We start from the raw sequence: 20254 nt of genomic DNA, 5'->3' as shown, positions 1-20254 counted from the left end.
CAACTGCATAAGTTCCTGGGCATCAGGCTGAGTTCAGTCCGGTTCTGCCTACCGGGAATACCAATCGGCAGCAAACGCTCATTAGGGGCGTCACACAGGAGCAGTGAAGACTCGTATGTCTTGCGAATGGCAGAAGTACCTGGGTGTATGCGTCCTGAGCTATATTTACTTACGTTCTGGATGTGATAAACAGAACTGTCGAAGCTAAATAAGATTCAGGGGAATTCAAATTAGTACAGGCAGCGCAATGCAGCAGTGGCAACAGAATGATGAATAAGACAAGTGGGAACCCTTCAATATGTGCTGCAATGTGCTTCAAGTGAGACATCAAGTTACACGATTTCTATCTGAATACAGAGAAAAGAATTGTATACAGATTCTTAGTGGTAAACCCTGAAGTAAAAATACCACTAAAAACCTACACATCAATTGGAAGATAATATTAAAATGGATCTCACAGAAGTAGGATGTAAGTTTGTGGACTGTATTCATCTCGCTCAGGATAGAGACCAGTGACAGGCTCTTGTGAACACAGCAATGGACTTGGAGTTGCAAAGAATGGTGGGAATTTCGAGAGTAGCTGAGCAACTACTGGATTCTCAGGAAGGGCTCATATCCCAGGAGTTGTCTAATTAGTTGGTTAGCTAGACATAATTAGCAATAACATAAGACAACTCTAGAACTATAAGTGAAATAGCCATGAATCTGTTGAAGGTAGAGACCACTAGGAAAACCTAGAAATTGATGGAAAGACAATATTAAAATAATTCTCAGAGAAATAGGATGTGAGAATGTGAACTGGATTCGTCTGGCTCAGGTTAGGGACCGGTGGCTCTTCTGAACACAGCAATGAACCTTGCGGTCTCCATAAAATGGTGGAAACTTCTTGAGTGGCTGAGCAACTACTGGCTTCTCAGGAAGGACTCAGCTGCATGGAATCAGTTCTGCAGTTAGCTGGTGAGATACAGTTAGCAATAACATGCCCAAGACAACATAAGAACTGCGGGTTAAGCAGTGAGGATGGCGCTGGAAGCAGGCCCACCGATAAGACTGAACTGGGCTCTGAAATATGAGCCTGAAGGAACGGGGCTCTTATGCAGAACTGCAACATTCTCTCTTGCAGTGCCCGTAACAGGCCACCTTCTGGGAAGAGCAGTGACGATACAGTGAGAGATGTTTTTGATGACTTCAGGAGATGGGGAAGGATGCTGCCGTGGCCAATTCAAGTTGTGACAGTCTTGCTAACCCGTCGAAATGGCAGTTGGAAATAATTAATTCCACTAACATTAACACTAAATGTTAAGCCCTAGCTTGCTCTTGGCAGATATCAGCTATTAATATTAATTAAATGTAATATCACTTATAAATTAAAAATTATAATTAAAGAATAATTATAAATAACATCATTAAGAATGGTACTGAATGTAGTACCTCGTCAGATGGTTTATATAATAAAACTAACCTTTCTAATACTGCCATTGCTCCTTCCAGTCCCACTTATGTTACTTATAAGTAAATAATTAAAGTAGAAACAATCTCATTAAGAGTGCACTGAATGCACTTCAATGTCGAATTGTCTTAACATAGAATTTAATTTCATAACTGGTATTTTCATAATAATTTACTGCTCCTTTAAATTGATTTAAACTGTACTGCTTGGCCTTGAAACTTTTACGTCGTTAATGTTAAAATGGCGGCAATACAAGTGTATGGCCTCCAATGACAAAATGTGATATAAAATGGCTACATCCGGACAGCGTAGTTTAACTAAATATTTCGTAAATATTATAATACAGTATTTCTGACAGGCAGCAATCAAATTTATATCTGAAATTCTGATATTAAAATCTAAAAAATATATTACTATGGACTTACAAAGTATCGTAATTATTAATTCATAATATTAAGCTTGTAATTTATATTTATTCTAGAGAGCTCCTCATGGCACCCAAAGCCCCGGAAATCCAATATGGCTACAAGCAAATGAAGTAAACACTACATCTTAATACGCGTATGTGAACAGGTAAATTACAAATTATACAGTTCCTAGAAAGCAGTGGATTCGTTATTACTATGAAATTTTGCAAATAAAAGCTTCTGAACTACTAAATAAGTTGTTCCTTTTAGAATATCGCAAATATTTAAGTTTTGTTTTTCAAAAAAGACCGCCAAATTTGCAACTTCTTCACACTAATTAACTTGCGTAAATAGTAATTATACATTTACTAGTGATGATATATGCAACTTAAATTGAAATTATAATGCAAAAACGCTGGAAACTCTTGCAAAATGTGCAATTCTCACTTCCCTACTATTACAAACAGCCTACTTCGTGAAGTACGCACTTGCTGTTCACCAACTAATTCAAAGTGGTTTCTGAGTGATATTATAACGCATTTAGCTCAACACAATTAACACAAAGCCACAAATACTTGCAAATCATGTAATTAACACAACTTACGGAATTCACGCTGTCCTAGCTGCACAAAATATGCATACGAAGCTGCATAATTGGAGCACTCGCTTATCACATCTTACCTCCCTCACACGCGATAGCTCTCTGACCTGTGCGAAGGACACGTCATAATAAGGGAGGGGGGTTCGAGATGTCACTCCTATCGTGTTAAATATTTCACATATTATATTCCGAGATCGAATAAAATAATATTACGCATAAAGTCTCCTCTAAATTTTTGGCGAAGCCTCGTTTGTTTCGGATTTTAAAATTAAATAAATATAGAATGATAGCACCGTCCAATCACAGCTCGGCTACACAATCTAGTTTCTCGTGCCCAGTGAAGAGCACAGGTGTTTGGAAACAAAATTGCGAGGGAATTTTCGACGCGGGAGAGATAAATGAATAAGTTAATGATACAGCAGATGTATAATTTGGCGCTTCTTTCGTTAGGTTCTCGAGCTGAATATTAAACATGAAAATAACGATAAATTTTCTTCCACGTCCTAAGTTGTTAGCTCTGGACGTGTATAGTGGCGTGGAGGTCATTCTCGAAGTACACGAAGGAGAGTGAAAGGCCCCTGTAAAAAGGACCTTACAGTACTCATTTTGTGCCACCACATCCGACAGACATATCGAACCCAGGCTTTCTAGTTCCATGGCCTGTCATGTTACTGACAGGGCTATACCAGCTCATCAGAGCTGACGTTGTTAGAACGACGCAGTTAAATAGGGAGCACGTAGCACTCATGAAAAGTAAATTAATGTATACACAATTGTGGTTCAAATTCGTCATAGAAGAAAGGGCAATAGGGAGACTCAGAAGATAATATTAAAATAAATAATGAAGAATGCCGTCTTCTGGGATGAGGAGTCGTGTAGATCTTGTGTGAACCGACATTTCGGAGGAATGTATCGCCTCCATCTTCAGGGCATAGGAACGAGCGTAAGCAGGAGGCTGCAGACTGGTTCCTCGCTCGCGGTTTTTTCTACCCTGAAGATGGAGGCGACACTTTGCTCCGAAACGTCGGTTCACACAAGATCTACACGGCACCACATACCAGAAGAGCGCATTCTTCATAGTCACTGCCTTGAAAACCTCATATCTTACTTAAAATAGATAGTTGAGTTGTTGCTTTCCTCATTAATTCATTCATATTCTGTTGTACCCTCTGAAGCATGAGGCATTCGTGAAAGGCGTCCTTTCACGTCAGTTTCTCAACATTTAGACAGTCGGTAGGACTCCTTGGACGGGGGATCAGCCAGTCACAAGGCCGCTACCTGCACAGAACAACATAAACACAGAATAAACGCAGACAAATATCGATGCCTCGTGTGGGACTCCAACCCACGACCCCAGTGTTTGAGCAGGCGAAGACAGGTGATGCCTTAGACAGCGCGGTCACTGTGATCAGCGTTGATTTCCTGAGTTCTTAATAAATCATGAACGCCTAGTTAAACTGTACTTAATCACGCATATATTCGAAAAGGATAACAACTAGTAAATATATGAAACGACAACTTCACTAACTGCTCTGTACGGCTTTAAAACATGGCTTCTGCTTCAAGGGAAGAGAAATAATGACGAGTGTTTGAAAGCACCGCGTTCAGGAGAATGTGTGGCTCTAAGAAGAGTTAACGCATGAGAACATTGAAGGATATTACGAGTCGTCTAGTTTTATACGTTATGATGCACTGGGCACGTAGCTTGCATAGAAGGAATTAGAGATACATGGTTTTGTAGGAAAATGTAATGGAAAGTAAGTTATTGGGAGATCTAGAATTAGATGGGAGAAATATTAAATTGTTCTCAAAGCAATAGTTTATAAAACGTTGGGTCCTCCTACCAGAATGAATTAAACTCTTAAGGCGCGTCCACATTACTCGTGCTCGTGCTCGCCAGGCTTGTGCTCGTCGGGAGACTCGTCTGAGTTTTACTTGTGCTCGTAAATCTTCGTCCACACTACTTCAGTTGCTCGCCAGCTTTCGGCGTGTGAGGATCCGTATATTTACTCGTAGTGTGTATAGGCTGTAGTCGTATTTTAATTTACTGGCTATAGTTTTTAAATTATAAATTTAAAATTTGTTTGTCTCGTGACTTGTCATATCTTCCACACTACTCGCGAGCATAGCGAGTCACACGAGCACTAGCACGAGTAATGTGGACGCGCCTTTACTATACTTCGCTTCAGGTACTTGTCACCGTGTCAAATAGGCCGCTAATCTAATGGGCACGCAGAGGTCTGCGCCCCGATCTGGGGTCTAGCTGCACCTCCCGATAATTAGCACACGCCCCTCGCTCCCTGCTGGGAACTTGATGTCATGAATCATGCCAAGTTTTTAACGACGCTGTTCTAACTGCGTACGTCGTCTAGGTTAGATTGCTGATGGGATTGTGACCGGCTAATTGGAAACATGAAGTTCATGGAGGTAGGCCTAGGCCCACTGGGGCTGTAGTGCCAAGGAAAAAAAAATTGGAAACATGTGGAAGTGGGCGTGGCCTATTTTAAGTTATTACTCCTAAGTCTGCCCGAGGGAACTGAGGAAGACGACGAAACAAATCCCGTCACTATCTTCTTGCGTAAGGTCAAACTATGGATCTCTGTCCATTTTCAGGTCTACAGACGGAACATTCCATAATAGCCGGCAGGACTGCCGCTGTGCAAGCCTCGCTGTGGACAATGTGTGTCTCTGTTCACTGTGTCCGGCTGTTGTCGAGTGGGTACCGGGTGTAGTGGTTATCAGGCTTCTTTCCTATCCGTGGGGTCACGAGCTCTAGCCTCGGCTATGCTGACTGAGTGGTGTTCCTTAGTCGCTCGACCCGAATACCCTAAGTAGGCCACGACCATATGACATACTCTCATACATATCATTCGCAATGAACCTGCCAAAACATAGTGCAAAACATATGAAGATGACAAGTAACTGGAGCACAGCGTCATAAAGCAATGGAATGAACAAACAAACATATTTTTTTTAGATGAAAGATCGGAGCCTGAAGCTGGCCACTCGACCTCAATGTGTGTGTTGTGATGGTGATTGAATGGAGTTTTGCCTTTACGTGCTCTATACGCCTTCATGCTCTGATTTGTAGTTCGCGAATATTCAGGGATGCATTAGTAATATATATATATATATTTTATAATGTATTTTAATAACTTTATTCTCTTATAATTAATAGGAAACTTTATTAGAGAAATCATTATTTTATTAATGACGGTCTTGTTGATGCAGTGAGGACTCGAGCAAGGTGGCTCAGTCGGTAACTTTCTGATTTGTATTCGGGGGGTGCTCGGTTCGAATTGGGGCCGGAACATTGCTTATTCAAAATGAATTTTTCCTTGGATTTCCTCAGTCCCTCCATGAAAATGCTGGTTTGGCACGTGTAATCTTTTTTCAGATCACGAATCGCTATTATTCGAGCATCTGACCCTAAAAATTCTGAGCTACTCGTGGCTTCATTTGACAAATCACAAACAAATGAAATAAAAGAACACTAGACACGATAGGAGGGACCCACATACAGACACACAGACTGATGGGAAGGAATTATGAAGTATGCCCCTGAAATGAGCTCAGGTGCCATGATATACACACCAGGTTTCATAAACAGTGGTTCAGCCATTCAGAGGCTGATGGGGGCGGGGGATAAACAGACAGCATGGAGATTGCATACGCCTTTTTTTTTATTTTTTTTTTTTTTCAAAATATGGAAATTGGGCTAAAAAGGGCCAGTGTTTTGTGTCGTCTAACTAAACATCCGCCACTGTACGGACTTTTACATAGAAACACATCGCGTGACAGCGAACTAAGCAGAGCAAGCGAAAGACGAGCTCAGATGCAAGTGTACAACCCTCCCTCCACCCTATCCCTCTACCCAGGCGAGCCAGCACTGCTGCAAGCCTTGAGGGCCTTGAGTGAAGTTATCGCCAGTCCATCCGTTTCTGCAGATCAAATAACATGCAGCAGCGCTGTGAGACGCACAAATCCTGCAAGTCAGAATTGTCGCAGGGAGTTTGGACGTGAGAAACAAGTCTAAGGAAATCTCCCAAGAAGAAATTCACGTCACGTTTAACTACCAACGTGTTTACCTCTGTTTGATGGACTGACTCAAACGAATGCACTTGAAGTAGCTTACGCTGATTCTCGCTTGTCTCTTTACTTTCTATTTCTTTCTCCCTCCGCCATCATTTTCCATCTTCCTAATGTCTTACATTCGACGCCATGAAGTGTTTAGAATTCAGCGGTATTCAGTTCATGCCATGTATTCGGTAGGTATCAGCTTCGAATCCTCGACGGACTGCAGGCAATCCAGAGATTTCGTTCGATACAAGCTATATATAGCTTGTATCGAACGAAATCTCTGGATGCTTACACACACACACACACTCAGATATATAACTTGATGTCACAGTCTTCTTCCGGGAGAGGCTTCTCCAGAGTACATATATATCTAGGAGTCATCTCTGAAAGTATGAGTAGGAATAAAAACTAAATTATTTTGTCCAACCTCCTTGATGGGTCATATGCTTGTTGTGATATAACATGAATCAAATTTCAACCCCCATCATGAAGATTATATGCACCTTGACCAGTTGGCACTGCCTGCTTTACAAGGGGTTCAGACATTCAATTTTTGCTGATCGCCCAGAAGCATTTACAATAATATTTTTAAACACCCTAGGGCGAGAACACATCAAGGAAACTGGCAACCACAACGAAACCGCAGTTTCCAAGAATTATTATCAGCCTGAATTGAACACATGTTATTGAACAGAGCAGCGCAAATTGAGGAAACGGCAACACAACTAGCGGAAAGACTGAGAAACTCAACTTCCAGGCAATGGAGCATGCCGGTCTGAACTACCACTACATTATCTTCCGTTGTAGAAGGCAAGTGAACGAAATTAAAAAATACAACCATGCATTACATCAGACGAACACACTCGTTTAAGATGATGTGAGTAACTAACCAAACATAAGTTTCCTCAGTGTGCACCTGCTAATCTGGAAACCAGTTGCCTGTTTCAAATCGACGACATTTCTCAGAAATTGCGGTTGCCAGTTTCCTTGGTGTGCCCTCGCCCATACCCAATCGTACAATATGATTCAACTTACGCATATACATGACATCTGTCCACTCTATGCTTGGCCGAACCAGAGTCTATTCCTTGCCCAACTTTTTTTAATTCAGCTTAGTGGGGGGTGGGGGGGGGTGGAGTCCAACTGGGTCCACTCGGCACGGCGGCCATTGATTGGCCTATTGTAGCCTGCCCCGGGTGATCATGATGATGGAAAATTTGGTGGAATGAAGATTGGCAGGGGAAACCGAAGTACTCGGAGAAAACCCGTCTCAGCGCCACTATGTCCACCACAAATCCCACTTGACCAGACCCGGTGGGAAGCCAGCGACTAACCGCTTGAGCTTTGGCGCGGCCTTTACCGGAACTTAGTTCTTGACACCTCGATCTAATGGATCTAATGTACTGCTGCGTAACAATTCCGTAAGAAGTTGACCAATTTCCTAACAGATAGCGGATACAAGAACCTCGCGCTAGCGCTAAGGACGGCAGAAAATGAAATTATAGCAATATTCCGTAAAAAGTTACTCAAATTCCTAATAGATGGCGGACACATCAAACACGCGCTAGCGCTGAGGACGGCAGAAAATGAAATTATAGCAAAATGTTCATTCTAACCATGATTGTCAAAGGACAAAGGCGCTGGTTATAAAGATTCGCAAGATGCAAATCCTCCCATTCGAATCGAAACTGTCAGTAGCCATCAGTAGTACATAGTAAGATTGCTCGGTCCATTCTTCCATATGTAATAAATAAACTTGAGAACAGCTTAACTGATTTTCATGACATGTTATGGCATATTACCAGACTTGAGGTCATCATCCAGTCTGCAAAACCATGCAATTCGGTAGAAGCCCACCGATGTCCTGGCGAAATAAATCGCCTTCATGTTCAGGTTTCGTTTGTAAGTCATGCATGCACCAATTAAGCACGTCGTTCCATTCTGCCACCTTGAGCAATATGAAACCGATAATCCGGCTTTGAGCAGAGTTCGAGCATTGGCAATACATAACCTGACAACGAACTTCTGCCACACTGATCATAAAGAATGCCAGATACTTCATGACACAGCACAAACCCCAATTCATGTTTCCAAATTTAAGGGTTTTCCTATATTAATTAATTCCGATGGTCCATTTCTAGCTTCATTTTCTGGGTGGCTCGGATTATCCAGTGCTCAATGATTACCAATTAATGAATTGGAAAGGATGTGGAAGGAAGCATCCATTATAAGGTATTATCAGGGAATTTGGCAGAAAAGGAGGAAAACCATGAAAAATCTCAAACAGTATAATCATTTTCAGGCTTCTCCCAAATGTAAATCACATGCATTACTTCTGAAGCCAGCTGTCACAGAAATGTTAAATGATCATTTTGCTATATTACAATTCCATGTTATGACAGTTGGGAAAAATTTTGAAGGAAGCAGTCATGGTCTAATCAAGGTAAGAACCCAGCATTTGCCTCAATCAGGACAGCCAATGTTGCAGCTGAAATATGTATCAAACATCTCCTGAATTTAAGTCTAGATTTCTCATTTTGGTAATGCTAAATCAGGTGCCTATTTCAGCACTTAATCCTTCCTATGTGAAGTTCTTTTGGCTATTTAGAATAAAGAAATGTCAAAGGACATACATATACATATGTACTCTGGGGCTCTGAAAACAATAAGGTAAAAGGTAAAGTTGTCCCTGTGCTTATGAAGGCATATGAGGCAGTGGATGTATAGATCCACATTTTCTTGACCTTAGCACTAGTTGGGAGTGGTCAGCTTCACAGGCCTGCTGCTTTAACCCTGGGGAAAGAGTCCCTGGTACCCATTGGATAAGAGGTTGGGTGGACACCAGAGCCGGTCTGTGACTTGGAGATGAGAAAATTCTTGACTCTATCCGGACTTGAACTCCGACCCCTCAGTCATCCAGCCTGTAGCCAGTCACTATAAATTTGTCTGTAGGACCAGTCCAACCAAGAAACTTTAGGAAAATTCTCTGCACAATCAGCACTCTGCAAGCATTGCGAAGTTTTCCATATAAAATATTTTTGGGGTACATCAAACTTCGTGCTTGCAAACGTATGGGGGGGAATCTTGTTTGCTGAACAAGATTTCCAATATGGCAATTCCTGTTCCCATCACATGTAAGAAATAAAATCTGAGAACTTTCTTATGATATTTGTTACTACCTGATGATGACGCACCCTCAAAAGATGTTTTAGACACAGTTTATCTTCAGTATACAAACACCTTTATCAGTTTGATGATTCACTGGAGTTCATCGCTTTACATATCCAAGCAGATGCTTTCACCCGTGTGTATGTAGTGTGATATTGTGTGGCTATCCACAAATAATGTTACAATAGTGTTTTTATAAACTTATTCTACTTTAAGTATGGAAGGTCCCTCAGGGAAACTAAAGGTTAAAAAAATATGAATCTATTTAACCCTCATCGATTTGGAAATGGAAAAAGTTACACAATTCATAGCTTAATGGTATCTATAATACATGCAGTATTACCAAGGCAACTACATCCAAGGGGTCAGATATGTAGCACACTTAAAGGAAACAAGCCATACTAATAAAATTTAAGGAAATTATGGGTTAGGCCCCATGTAAAACCACTGCATGAATGGATGATATTGAAATATATCTTTGGGCTGAAAATGTGCTTAGACACTGGTAGACAACACCTGTTTAGTTTCAAACAACTTTCCTTTTTAAAGATAGCTATTTCCAGTGGCTGGCAATGTCATAACTATTGTGAAGGAGTTACAAATAGTCTCAACAGGTGCTGAGGCAGGCAGGCATCCATACCAGTGATGCATCAGTTGACAGATCCCTTCTACAGGGAACTTCGTGGACTGGTGCTGGAATCACTGCACCGCCACAGCACAATCTTGATGTCTTCACACCATCTGAATCTACAGTCTTTCAGCACTTTCTTAGGAGGGATGAACACATCTGAACCGTATATTTCACCAGCCCAACTTTTGCATAAAAAGAAAAAAAAAAGATAAATATAAATCAGAGCCCTCTGATTCCAAATTAAAAATATGAGAAGACAGTCATAACACTGTGGAAAGCAAACATTTATTTCTGGTCCTAGAAGAAACTCAACATACAGAATGCATTATCTTCCCATATTTCATGAATTTCAGTTTAGTAAGTAATGCTCATTTAATTTAAGAATTTCTGACTTTCCAGAACCTGTACCTCAATTTAGCGGGTTCACGGTCAGAAAAACTGACATTCATATTTTCTCTGACAGAAATTGATACTAGAGAATGATAATCTTTGGCAAGTGATGTCATATACTAAACCTGCAACAAAACCTCACTGCTTGTGGCAGCATAGCTGCTTTGATTCTCAACCGAGGTTCTTTCATTGTTTACTTATGTCATTAATTATTTGAGAGATTAATTTGACATTAATGGCAATGCAATTGTATTTATCTGTGCAGAAACAGTTTCTTAAACTACATTTGTAAATAATAATTTCTTCACAATTGTACAAAGTGAGTTGTATAAGACGAACAGCTGCGCAAGTCTACATAATCCCCATTTATTAAAATGCCACATTTAATAGAATGAAAGCGAATTCCCCCACGCACTAATTACATAAGGGATTTCGCTGCATTACAAATTAAGTTAAATACAACTAGATGCTAAAGCAATTCACTTAGCACGTTCAGGTTTCAAAATGCAGCTTAAAGTTAACTCTTGTGTCACTGAAAGATAAAACTACTGACATGAAAAATAGACTTACTTCATTGTACCCATAACTTCACACGGTCAGATTAGATTTTGGTATCAGGTTGGGTTCAAATACAATTGGATCTCTTAACGGTATGATTTACTGGGCAACACAGAATTTTTGCACTCATNGTGTTATAACAGGTGACGAAACATGGGTTTACGGATATGACGTTGAAACTAAGGCTCAATCGTCTCAGTGGAAGCATCCTGGATCGCCAAGACCGAAAAAGGCTCGACAAGTGCGTTCGAACGTGAAGGTTATGCTTACTGTGTTCTTCAATTTTAATGGCATAGTGCATCATGAATTCTTGCCTCAAGGTCAAACGGTCAATAAGGAGTACTACCTGAAAGTTCAACGCCGTTTGCGTGAGGCAATCCGAAAAAAAGGCCCGGATTTGTGGAAAAACAATTCATGGCTTTTGCACCACGATAATGCACCTGCTCACACTTCGTTGCTTGTTCGTGAATTCTTGGCCAAAAACAATACTGTAACGATGCCCCAGCCTCCATATTCGCCAGACATGGCTCCGTGTGACTTTTTCCTATTTCCAAAAATAAAGAGAACCTTAAAGGGCCGTCGTTTTACAAGCATAGATGACATTAAAAGCGCATCGCTGAAAGAGCTAAAGGCTATCCCAAAAATCGAGTTTGAGAAGTGTTTCGATGATTGGAAGAAGCGCTGGCATAAGTGCATAATATCGAATGGGGACTATTTTGAAGGCGACAACATTAATGTAGACGAATGAATAAATATTTTTTCCAAAATACGGAAATTCCCGTCATTTTTTGAACACACCTCGTATACATGGGTTAAAGCAGTGCCTGGGGTTGGTGGGGGGAAGCTGAAAAACTGGGTTGGCAAATATTTCCCCATTTGGCATTCACTAGTTGACCTTTAGAATTACAGCAATCTCACTTGTTACATCTTGCACAAAAGAATGGCAAACCAAGGCAATTTAGTAACTCACAAGACCTAGCGCCTCTTTTAAATGAATCTTTCTCATTAACTTGTGTCGGGTTTGGGCGTGAGTTCAGAACAAACACTATGACAGGAAAAAAATAAATCTTGCAAGCTGACTGTAGCTGACAGAAATACTGATGCACCTTTTTCTGACAATTAAAATACTGACCCGGATACTAGATTTTCAGAACTTTTCCAATCCCCATGCAGTATCATTCATGGAGATACATATGCTAGTCATACTGTTATTGCCAACAAACTTGGGGACTGTATTAGCCACAACAAATCTTATGGAAAAGTAGGCACTTCCTTACAAAAAAGTGAAAATCATGAAGTGGGGTGCCACACAGTGGTACTTGCCTCTTAATTGTGCAACTCAATACACCTAACGGTAAAAGTGTTAACTTGCATCCCCACATGAAGGGTTTGTTCTGGTTTGTGCTGCACTGTGCTTACTCAACATCACTGCAAGAGTTGAAAACAAGCACAGCTCTGGTAGAGTACTCAAGGCATCAGAGTGACGTAGTGTTGGCTGCTTATCCATACGTTATCTCAACGGTTTACTTGCTCGAAGATGTAGTAGCCTTTGATTTGGTTTGTGGTGTTATTTTACGACCCAGCAAGTCATAACCTGAAGGAAATGCCAGTTCTTGATCCGTATCTGAACTCTGTTCACTATCGCTTGAATCAGGATATACACCCAAGCCAGGCAGAATACCAATACATTGCAGACCCACAGAAGTGGAGTCCCCATTCTGCACTTCTTCATCGGGATACTTTCTCTTTTTCAACACATCTTCGCCACTTTTTGTGTCCAAGACCTGTGCTGCTGTAACGGGAGATTCAGAGGAATCTGCATCTTCACTCACTGCTGCTCTGTCTGCAAAGCGATAGACATTACATCTACAGCAAAATGTTTTATGTAGAACACAGGGAAGCAATGACAGTGAATCAATTGCCTCTACCCTTCCTCATCTGACATTTGGATATCCAAAATATCTAAATCCGTCTCCGGTACCCAAGTGATAGGTTGTCTACACAGGAAAATGAAGACAAAGCCTTTCAATAATCTATACATTGCAAGTTCAAAAATAATGCAGATGATTAAAAACATGTTCAATTGCACATATCGTTTGCTATACTCATGTACAGGAATAACTTCGCTATTTATTGGTATAACAAAATCGAGGGAATAATCTCTCAATGGAAAACTAGTTCGATGTGGTAACTAATGGCATCCAAGACCAACTGAAGTCAAAATTACAAACTGCTAACCAGTCTCACTGTATGCACTTCAACCCCCTCAAATGGAAGCCTCATGCCTTGGGGAAATGGATGGAAGTCACTGAATCACCCTGTTACACTACTGCATATGCCATCCTGGCAAACAATGTTTCGGAAACTTACCACATCTGGCAATGTGTACTCCCAAACCTACAGTTCAAATTATTAACCAAATTATTTATCCATAATCAAGCATTTCAGTCAATATGTGCAATTCAAAATGAAGCATCTCTTACGAGGATAAGTCAATAAGTAAGTTACAAATTGATATAGAACTTAAATAAGAGTACTGATTTGAAAAATGCTTTTATTTCTCAACATAATCTCCCTGTACATTGAGGGACTTGTTCCATCGTTTCACAAGCCCCTGAAAACCAGCAGCATAAAATTCTTTGGACTGCTGTCGGAACCAGGTGGTGACTTCCCTTTCTACAGCTTCATCGTCAGGAAAATGTTCAGCTGAAAGATGATGTTTGAGAGGGCCGAACAAATGTAAATCGCTTGGAGCAAGGTTGGGACTATAAGGAGGATGCTCGAGGACTTCCCACTTGAAATGTTGCAGCGTCTCATTTATCTTGTTGGCAGTATGGGGGCGCGCATTGTCATGCAAGATCAACACGCCTTTGGTGAGGGGTTCTGGTCACTTCTGTTGAATGGCCTTACGAAGTTTCCTGAGGATGTTTCAGTAGGAGTTGGCATTTATGGTTTGTCCTTGAAACTGGAACGCAGTGAGCAGTATGCCTTCGTGATCCCAGTCACCGCCTGGCTCCGACAGCAGCCCAGAGAATTGTATGCTGCTGGTTTTCAGGGGCTTGTGAAAGGATGGAACAAGTCCTTCAATGTACAGGGAGATTATGTTGAGAAATAAAATCATTTTTCAAATCAGTACTCTTATTTGTTTAAGTTCTATATCCATTTGTAACTTACTTATTGACTTCTTCTGGGATTTGGCACCGTGTATATGTGGTGTTAACCGACGTTTCGGAGGAACGTATCGCCCCCATCTTCAGGGTTGAAGAAAAAGTATAAGTAAATCTGCAAGCGACAACACCGTGAGACACGGTCAAACGGACTAGTCTGTTTGACCGTGTCTCACGGTGTTGTTGCTTGCAGATTTACTTATACTTTTTCTTCAACCCTGAAGATGGGGGCGATACGTTCCTCCGAAACGTCGGTTAACACCACATATACACAGTGCCAAATCCCAGAAGACTGCTTTCTTCATAGTCACCGCCGTGAAAGCCTCAAATCTTACATTCTTATTGACTTACCTACGTATCTACCAGAAGTAGACCCATATTCAGACTGGCTCACCCAGCCTCCTATACAATTGTCTTCAGGGAATTATACCTGAAGACATAAGAAGCCCCACCATCAAGATGACTGTTCACCTCTATCCAGTGCCAAGGATAAAGCTGCATTCCTTTGACAAACATTCATAACCATCTTACACACAAGAAACGTTACTCTAAAACTATGTTAGAGTAATGCATCAAACCTTTGTTGTCAGTACAAGGCTTCTTGTCTGGAACCTGGGCAGAACACTCAGCTGGTCGCTTTCTGACTACTGCTCCTGCCAGCAGTCGCACCTGAGAGCTGCGTCCACTGATAAACAGCAAAATGTGCAAGTAACATAACCTTTCAAGGAGATCATAGCTGTACTGAGGCCACTAATGGTGGTATTGACAGTGCTTGGGGCTCTCTGCCTAATCACGTGTTCTACTCCAGCCTGTCAAATTTTTGTGGATTATTAAACAACACTGTCAGAATCTAAATTACATAACATCAGACGGCAGGATGGTTCATTCACAATGAATCTGCAGGATCTGCAACGGCCTAATCAAGGTACTCTCCTGAAATTTGCGTGCAGGAACTGAGTAAAACCACAAAAATCTCAGTTCAGGGTAGCTGGTTTCCTGGTTGAGTTTCAAACCAAGCAGCTTCCAGATGTGTCTAGATCACTGCCTCTAGACCAACCTGTTTGGTCTGTATTATTCAGGCAAAAACACTTGTCCCCAGCATTTGTGAGAGTCATGTGAAGAGAGTGGCTACACTGGAAGGGAACATAAAGAACCACCGGAGTGGAAAGCATATCAACTTTGGGGGAGAGACAGTGGGGTAGATCCATCAGACTTCTTTATATGGCCTCAGTACAAGCCTTAAATACCACCTAAAAATCTATTCCAAACTAAATAGCACAAGAAAACAACACAAACGAGGAAAGTACTGTTTTCTGAGATGTGACACCACGCAATTCGGTATTTTCAATTTGGAGGAATTCACTGCCTCCATCTCCAAGGTCAAAACGTCAGCGAACTTATACCAGCCCTCTCCAGCCTCACTGTCATGAGAACCATAAATCAAACAAAATAAATATGATTTCTACTTGTGCACTCCACGAGACTGTTTAAAAAGCAAAATATTTTTTACGAAAATCTGAAGGTACCATTTTTAGGAACTGTTCACTATGTCACTGGACTGCTGGCCCATGATATTAACAGCCTAACTATATACAAAACTGATAAGTACCTGGTGGTACCACTCTGAGTGGGAGGGCGAGAACGAATTTCTGTGTGAATCCTCTCCTCCAGTGAACGTTCCTGAAGGGTTGCGACCGCATCTCGGAAGTCCTTCATCTCACGTGCCTCTTCTGCACACTTTCGTCTCTCTTCTTCCAATTTGCTGCGATCAACGAGGTCCAGAAACTCCACCTCATCATCATCTAAACCCTTTATCATGTTTTCTGTGAAAAATTTGCATCAGTATGTTACACAAAAGATTCAAAGTAACAAGGAAAGACTAGTAAAGACAACACCACATGGTGAGGAGGAAACGAAAACCAGGTGCAAATAACTAATGTGAGGAACCAGCTGCCGGGGAAAACATTTTAATATATTTTACAGAAGTGACGACACCCTGAGTGAAGTGAAACAACAAATTATAAAAGACTTTTATTTCATTTTAATTAAAGGAGGACTGCAGCGTGTAGTTTTTTAAAATGAACTGGAACAGCGAAACAGCGTAGCAGTTTTAACAAGGTCTTGATTGAATATCTGTAATAGAACACCTGAAGATGGCCCTATGAGGCCGAAACATGTAGTGTTAAGTGTTAAAGAATATACTGAGGTGTAAAACAAGTGTTGCAATTTAGAAGGATATAGACAAATGGATGCTAATGTGACAAGGAAAAATAAGGACCATATTTCTTGCATTAAAGTGTGAAACTGGATGGAGCACTAAATAGCAGGGCGTGATTTTGGAATGGCAGAGGAAGAGTGGTCACTGGGATTTGGGGCTTTCTGAACAAGCTGCTGAGTAGTAAGTCCAACAATTCAAAGCACAAATGCAATGGTGTTATTAATGAAATCATAAGTCCAGGATGTTCTAACTCAGGAAATCGTAAGTTTATGCATGACTGTGTTCAGAATAGCAGAGACTGTATCTGCAACACATTCATGCTTCACTGGACAGCACTTCTCGGCGTCACAATGGACAGTGCAGAGTAATGTGGCATGGGCTGGACTATTCACCCTCATCTCCTCAGCATCTGCCAATTATTGATGACAACTCTCTGGAATCTATCTCTGAGGTAGGATTTTACCAATACATTGACCTTACCAACTATTCAGTAAATTTCAAGTTTAGACAGTAAAATATCGACAGTCAAAAGCTTTCTTCAAATCACAGAAAATGCCACCAACTAATATTTTGTTATTCAGTGCATTTCATTAATTAATTTATAGGAGGCCATTTCTGTAGATGAATTACTCCCTAAACCACACTGTTCATTTGCTAATGTGTTGTTACTCGCTGTATATTGGTGCAGTCTTGCATATATAACCTTTTCAACAACTTTTGAAAAGGATGTCACTAATCATATAGTTCTGTAGTTAGACATAATGGTTTTATTTCCATTTTAAATAGTGATTTTATTTCTGAATATTCCAACCAAGTTGGGGCACTAATGAGAGGCATGCTGATTTTTAAAATTACAACCGGAATTTCATCATACCCACAAGAATTTTTTGGTTTTAAAGACTTAATTATATTTTCAGTTTCTTTAGTAGAGGTATGGTTTTTAATTTTAGGGAAGGGTGTCGTGAAAGCTCGAGACAGATAAATTATTTTAATGAAGTTTAAGATGACATAAAGCAAAATAGGCCATTTTATAGGTTCCTAACACTGTGGTACTAGGTAACTTACTGAGCTTGTGTGCTTCTTCATATTCAAGTTCCCGTTTACGTTTCTGCTCCTCGAGACGTTCGAACAATGAGCGATGATCATACTCTCCCTCTGGACATTCTGAAAAGTAATAAATCTACATGGACACTACAGAATAATGTAACTCTAAAAACTGTATCATACAGATTCCTATTAAAATTACATTTTGTACATTTACTGTGCTCTCATTTTGGTCAAAGAAACACAACATTTTGGAACCTGAGTCCTGTTCATTTATCAGGCAAAAAAGTATAAAACATACTCTGTTAGGTCCAACAGAAGGAGCCAATATGTATCTCTGAAATGCATGGCCCGAATGAACCGAGTTTACAAATACCGATTCTCACATCATTCAAAAACAGCCTGGATCATTCCAAAAACCTCCCTACTTCCAAAACATTTGTAAATGTTTTGTTAACATACTACACTTTCATTTAAAACATAAAATTATGTAACACTGCCTGGTACATTTCAACATTAATGACTAAACATTTTGGACAGCAAAATTCAACAGATCGTTTCGCCCTGGGAAAAAGGAAATGTTAGATGGAATTATGGGTTGCCAACGTCAAAACATTTCGTGCATTATTCGTATTGTTACATTTAAGTTACTTATACAAATGGCTCTCACGCACCTTCTGGCTGACCGGGCTTTCGGACCTTCTCCCATTCTTCTTGTCGAATACGCCGTTGTTCTGCTAATTCTGTTTCCGAGATGAAACCAGAACTCATTGTAGCAGTCAGTGGGAAAATAAACAAAACAAATAAATACGCTTGCCAAATTTACCACTTTCGTGGGTATTCGATCTGAATTATCGGAACTATGCCAACCTACCAACAAAACATTCATGCCAAACAATCCGTACATACTAAACACAGTCTAAATAATGCTTTCGTTATCTCTTCATGAAAGAAACGACAGAGGTGATATAAGCAAAACGGGCGGTAATATTGGAATACCTTCAACCTACATATTTGCAGATATATAATTCACATTTCATTCTCATTCTCACCTTTTAATAACTGTGTAGCAATGTGGTACAATACAAAACTTCAAAATACATCCAACATCATTGATCGCTCCTAACAATTCTAACAAATTGTAACCGCCATAACGGCCATAACAACCATAGCAACTAGGAACGGAGCCTATACGCTCTATGTAGGCCATGTAGGCTATGTGGGCCAATCGCATATTACCACAGATTCACAGATTACTTACTCCGGATGGTTGCCACCGTCGCCACGGTCGTCACTGCGAACGGACCAACACACGAGCCCTGCCGACAGTAAACATCGGTAACCATTGCCAATAGCTCAGCCGGCCAAAACGTTAACTACTATCTGCTCCTTACCATTCTCCACCCCACAACGTTGTCACAACCATAATTATTTCCTTCAATTCGAGCCCCTTGCACTGCAAAGGAACGTAGGTCAGTCGGTAGAAACATTCACTATCCAGAAAGAAAGCAGTCTTCTGGGATGTGGCGCCGTGTAGAAATTGTGTTAACCGACGTTTCGGAGGAATGTATCGCCTCCATCTTCAGGGTAGAAGACAAGAAAAAATCCGCAAGCTAACCAGCAGAGCAGGTGCAACAGACTGAATCCAGTCGAGTAAACACAGCTGTATAAGAGAAGGAGAGGAGTGTGGCTACATGGGGAAATAGTAGAGGGGAGGAGAGGGAGGGTCTGCTGGAATAGCCAGCAGGTAGTGGGCCAGAGCTGGTATAGAGGGTATAGAGTATGTGTTAGAGGGAGAGAAGGGAAGGTTAAATGGAGGGCATTAACCCTGTAGCTTGGGGGGGGGGGGGCTGCGATGGACCTGAGTGGCCTATAGGTCTGCCGTATTTCGGAGGTTACTTGAGGGAACAGAGCAGAGACTTCATTGACTTGCTGAGACAAAACCCCACCTCTGTTCATATTGTCGGGATGCAGTTCAATCTCAATGGCCTCCCTAATGATGCGATCCGTCTTGGTAGCGAGGATGGAGGTATTCTGAAGCTGAATGTGGTGTCCCAAATCGATGCTATGTTCAGCGATAGCTGACTTGTCTGGATGTTCGAGACGGATGTGCCGCTGATGCTCCTTCAACCTCGTGTCCACAGAACGGAAGTCTGCCCAATACAGAACTTGCCGCACTCGCGTGGGATATTGTATACACCTGGTGTCCTTAGTCCCAGGCTATCTTTGACCAGCCAGAGGAAACTAAATACTTTCTTTGGAAGCAGGCCCACTGATTTGATGTTGTCTTCTATCATGAAGATGGAGGCGATATGTTCCTCCGAAACGTCGGTTAACACAATTTCTACATGGCGCTACATCCCAGAAGACGGCTTTCTTCATAGTCACCGCCGTGAAAACCTCAAATCTTACATTCACTATCCAGTTTGCACAATTTCTCCTTCTGTTCTCAAAAAGGCAATAAATATTTTTGCAATCCAGGCATCCTGTTCTTCCTATCATATTCCCCTCCATCACACCCTTCGCAATGTCGCTACATG

General features: G+C 41.1%; 1 protein-coding gene across 1 annotated transcript; it reads right to left on the bottom strand.

Annotated features, from left to right (window-relative positions):
- Positions 1-11461: 11461 nt before the first annotated feature.
- On the bottom strand, positions 11462-18920 carry LOC111862827 (PSME3-interacting protein). The gene is made up of 6 exons (XM_023848553.2): positions 18767-18920; positions 18389-18494; positions 17736-17834; positions 16062-16275; positions 15031-15137; positions 11462-13128 (listed from the first exon to the last, which is right to left on the bottom strand). Exons 2-6 carry the CDS (start codon positions 18483-18485, stop codon positions 12809-12811), a joined length of 837 nt encoding a protein of 278 aa, XP_023704321.1. The 5' UTR covers positions 18486-18494; positions 18767-18920; the 3' UTR covers positions 11462-12808.
- Positions 18921-20254: the final 1334 nt, after the last annotated feature.

Source organism: Cryptotermes secundus, unplaced genomic scaffold (assembly GCF_002891405.2).
Source record: "Cryptotermes secundus unplaced genomic scaffold, Csec_1.0 scaffold462, whole genome shotgun sequence".
Classification (NCBI taxonomy): Eukaryota; Metazoa; Arthropoda; class Insecta; order Blattodea; family Kalotermitidae; genus Cryptotermes; species Cryptotermes secundus.
This window is presented reverse-complemented; position numbering and strand designations above follow the sequence as displayed.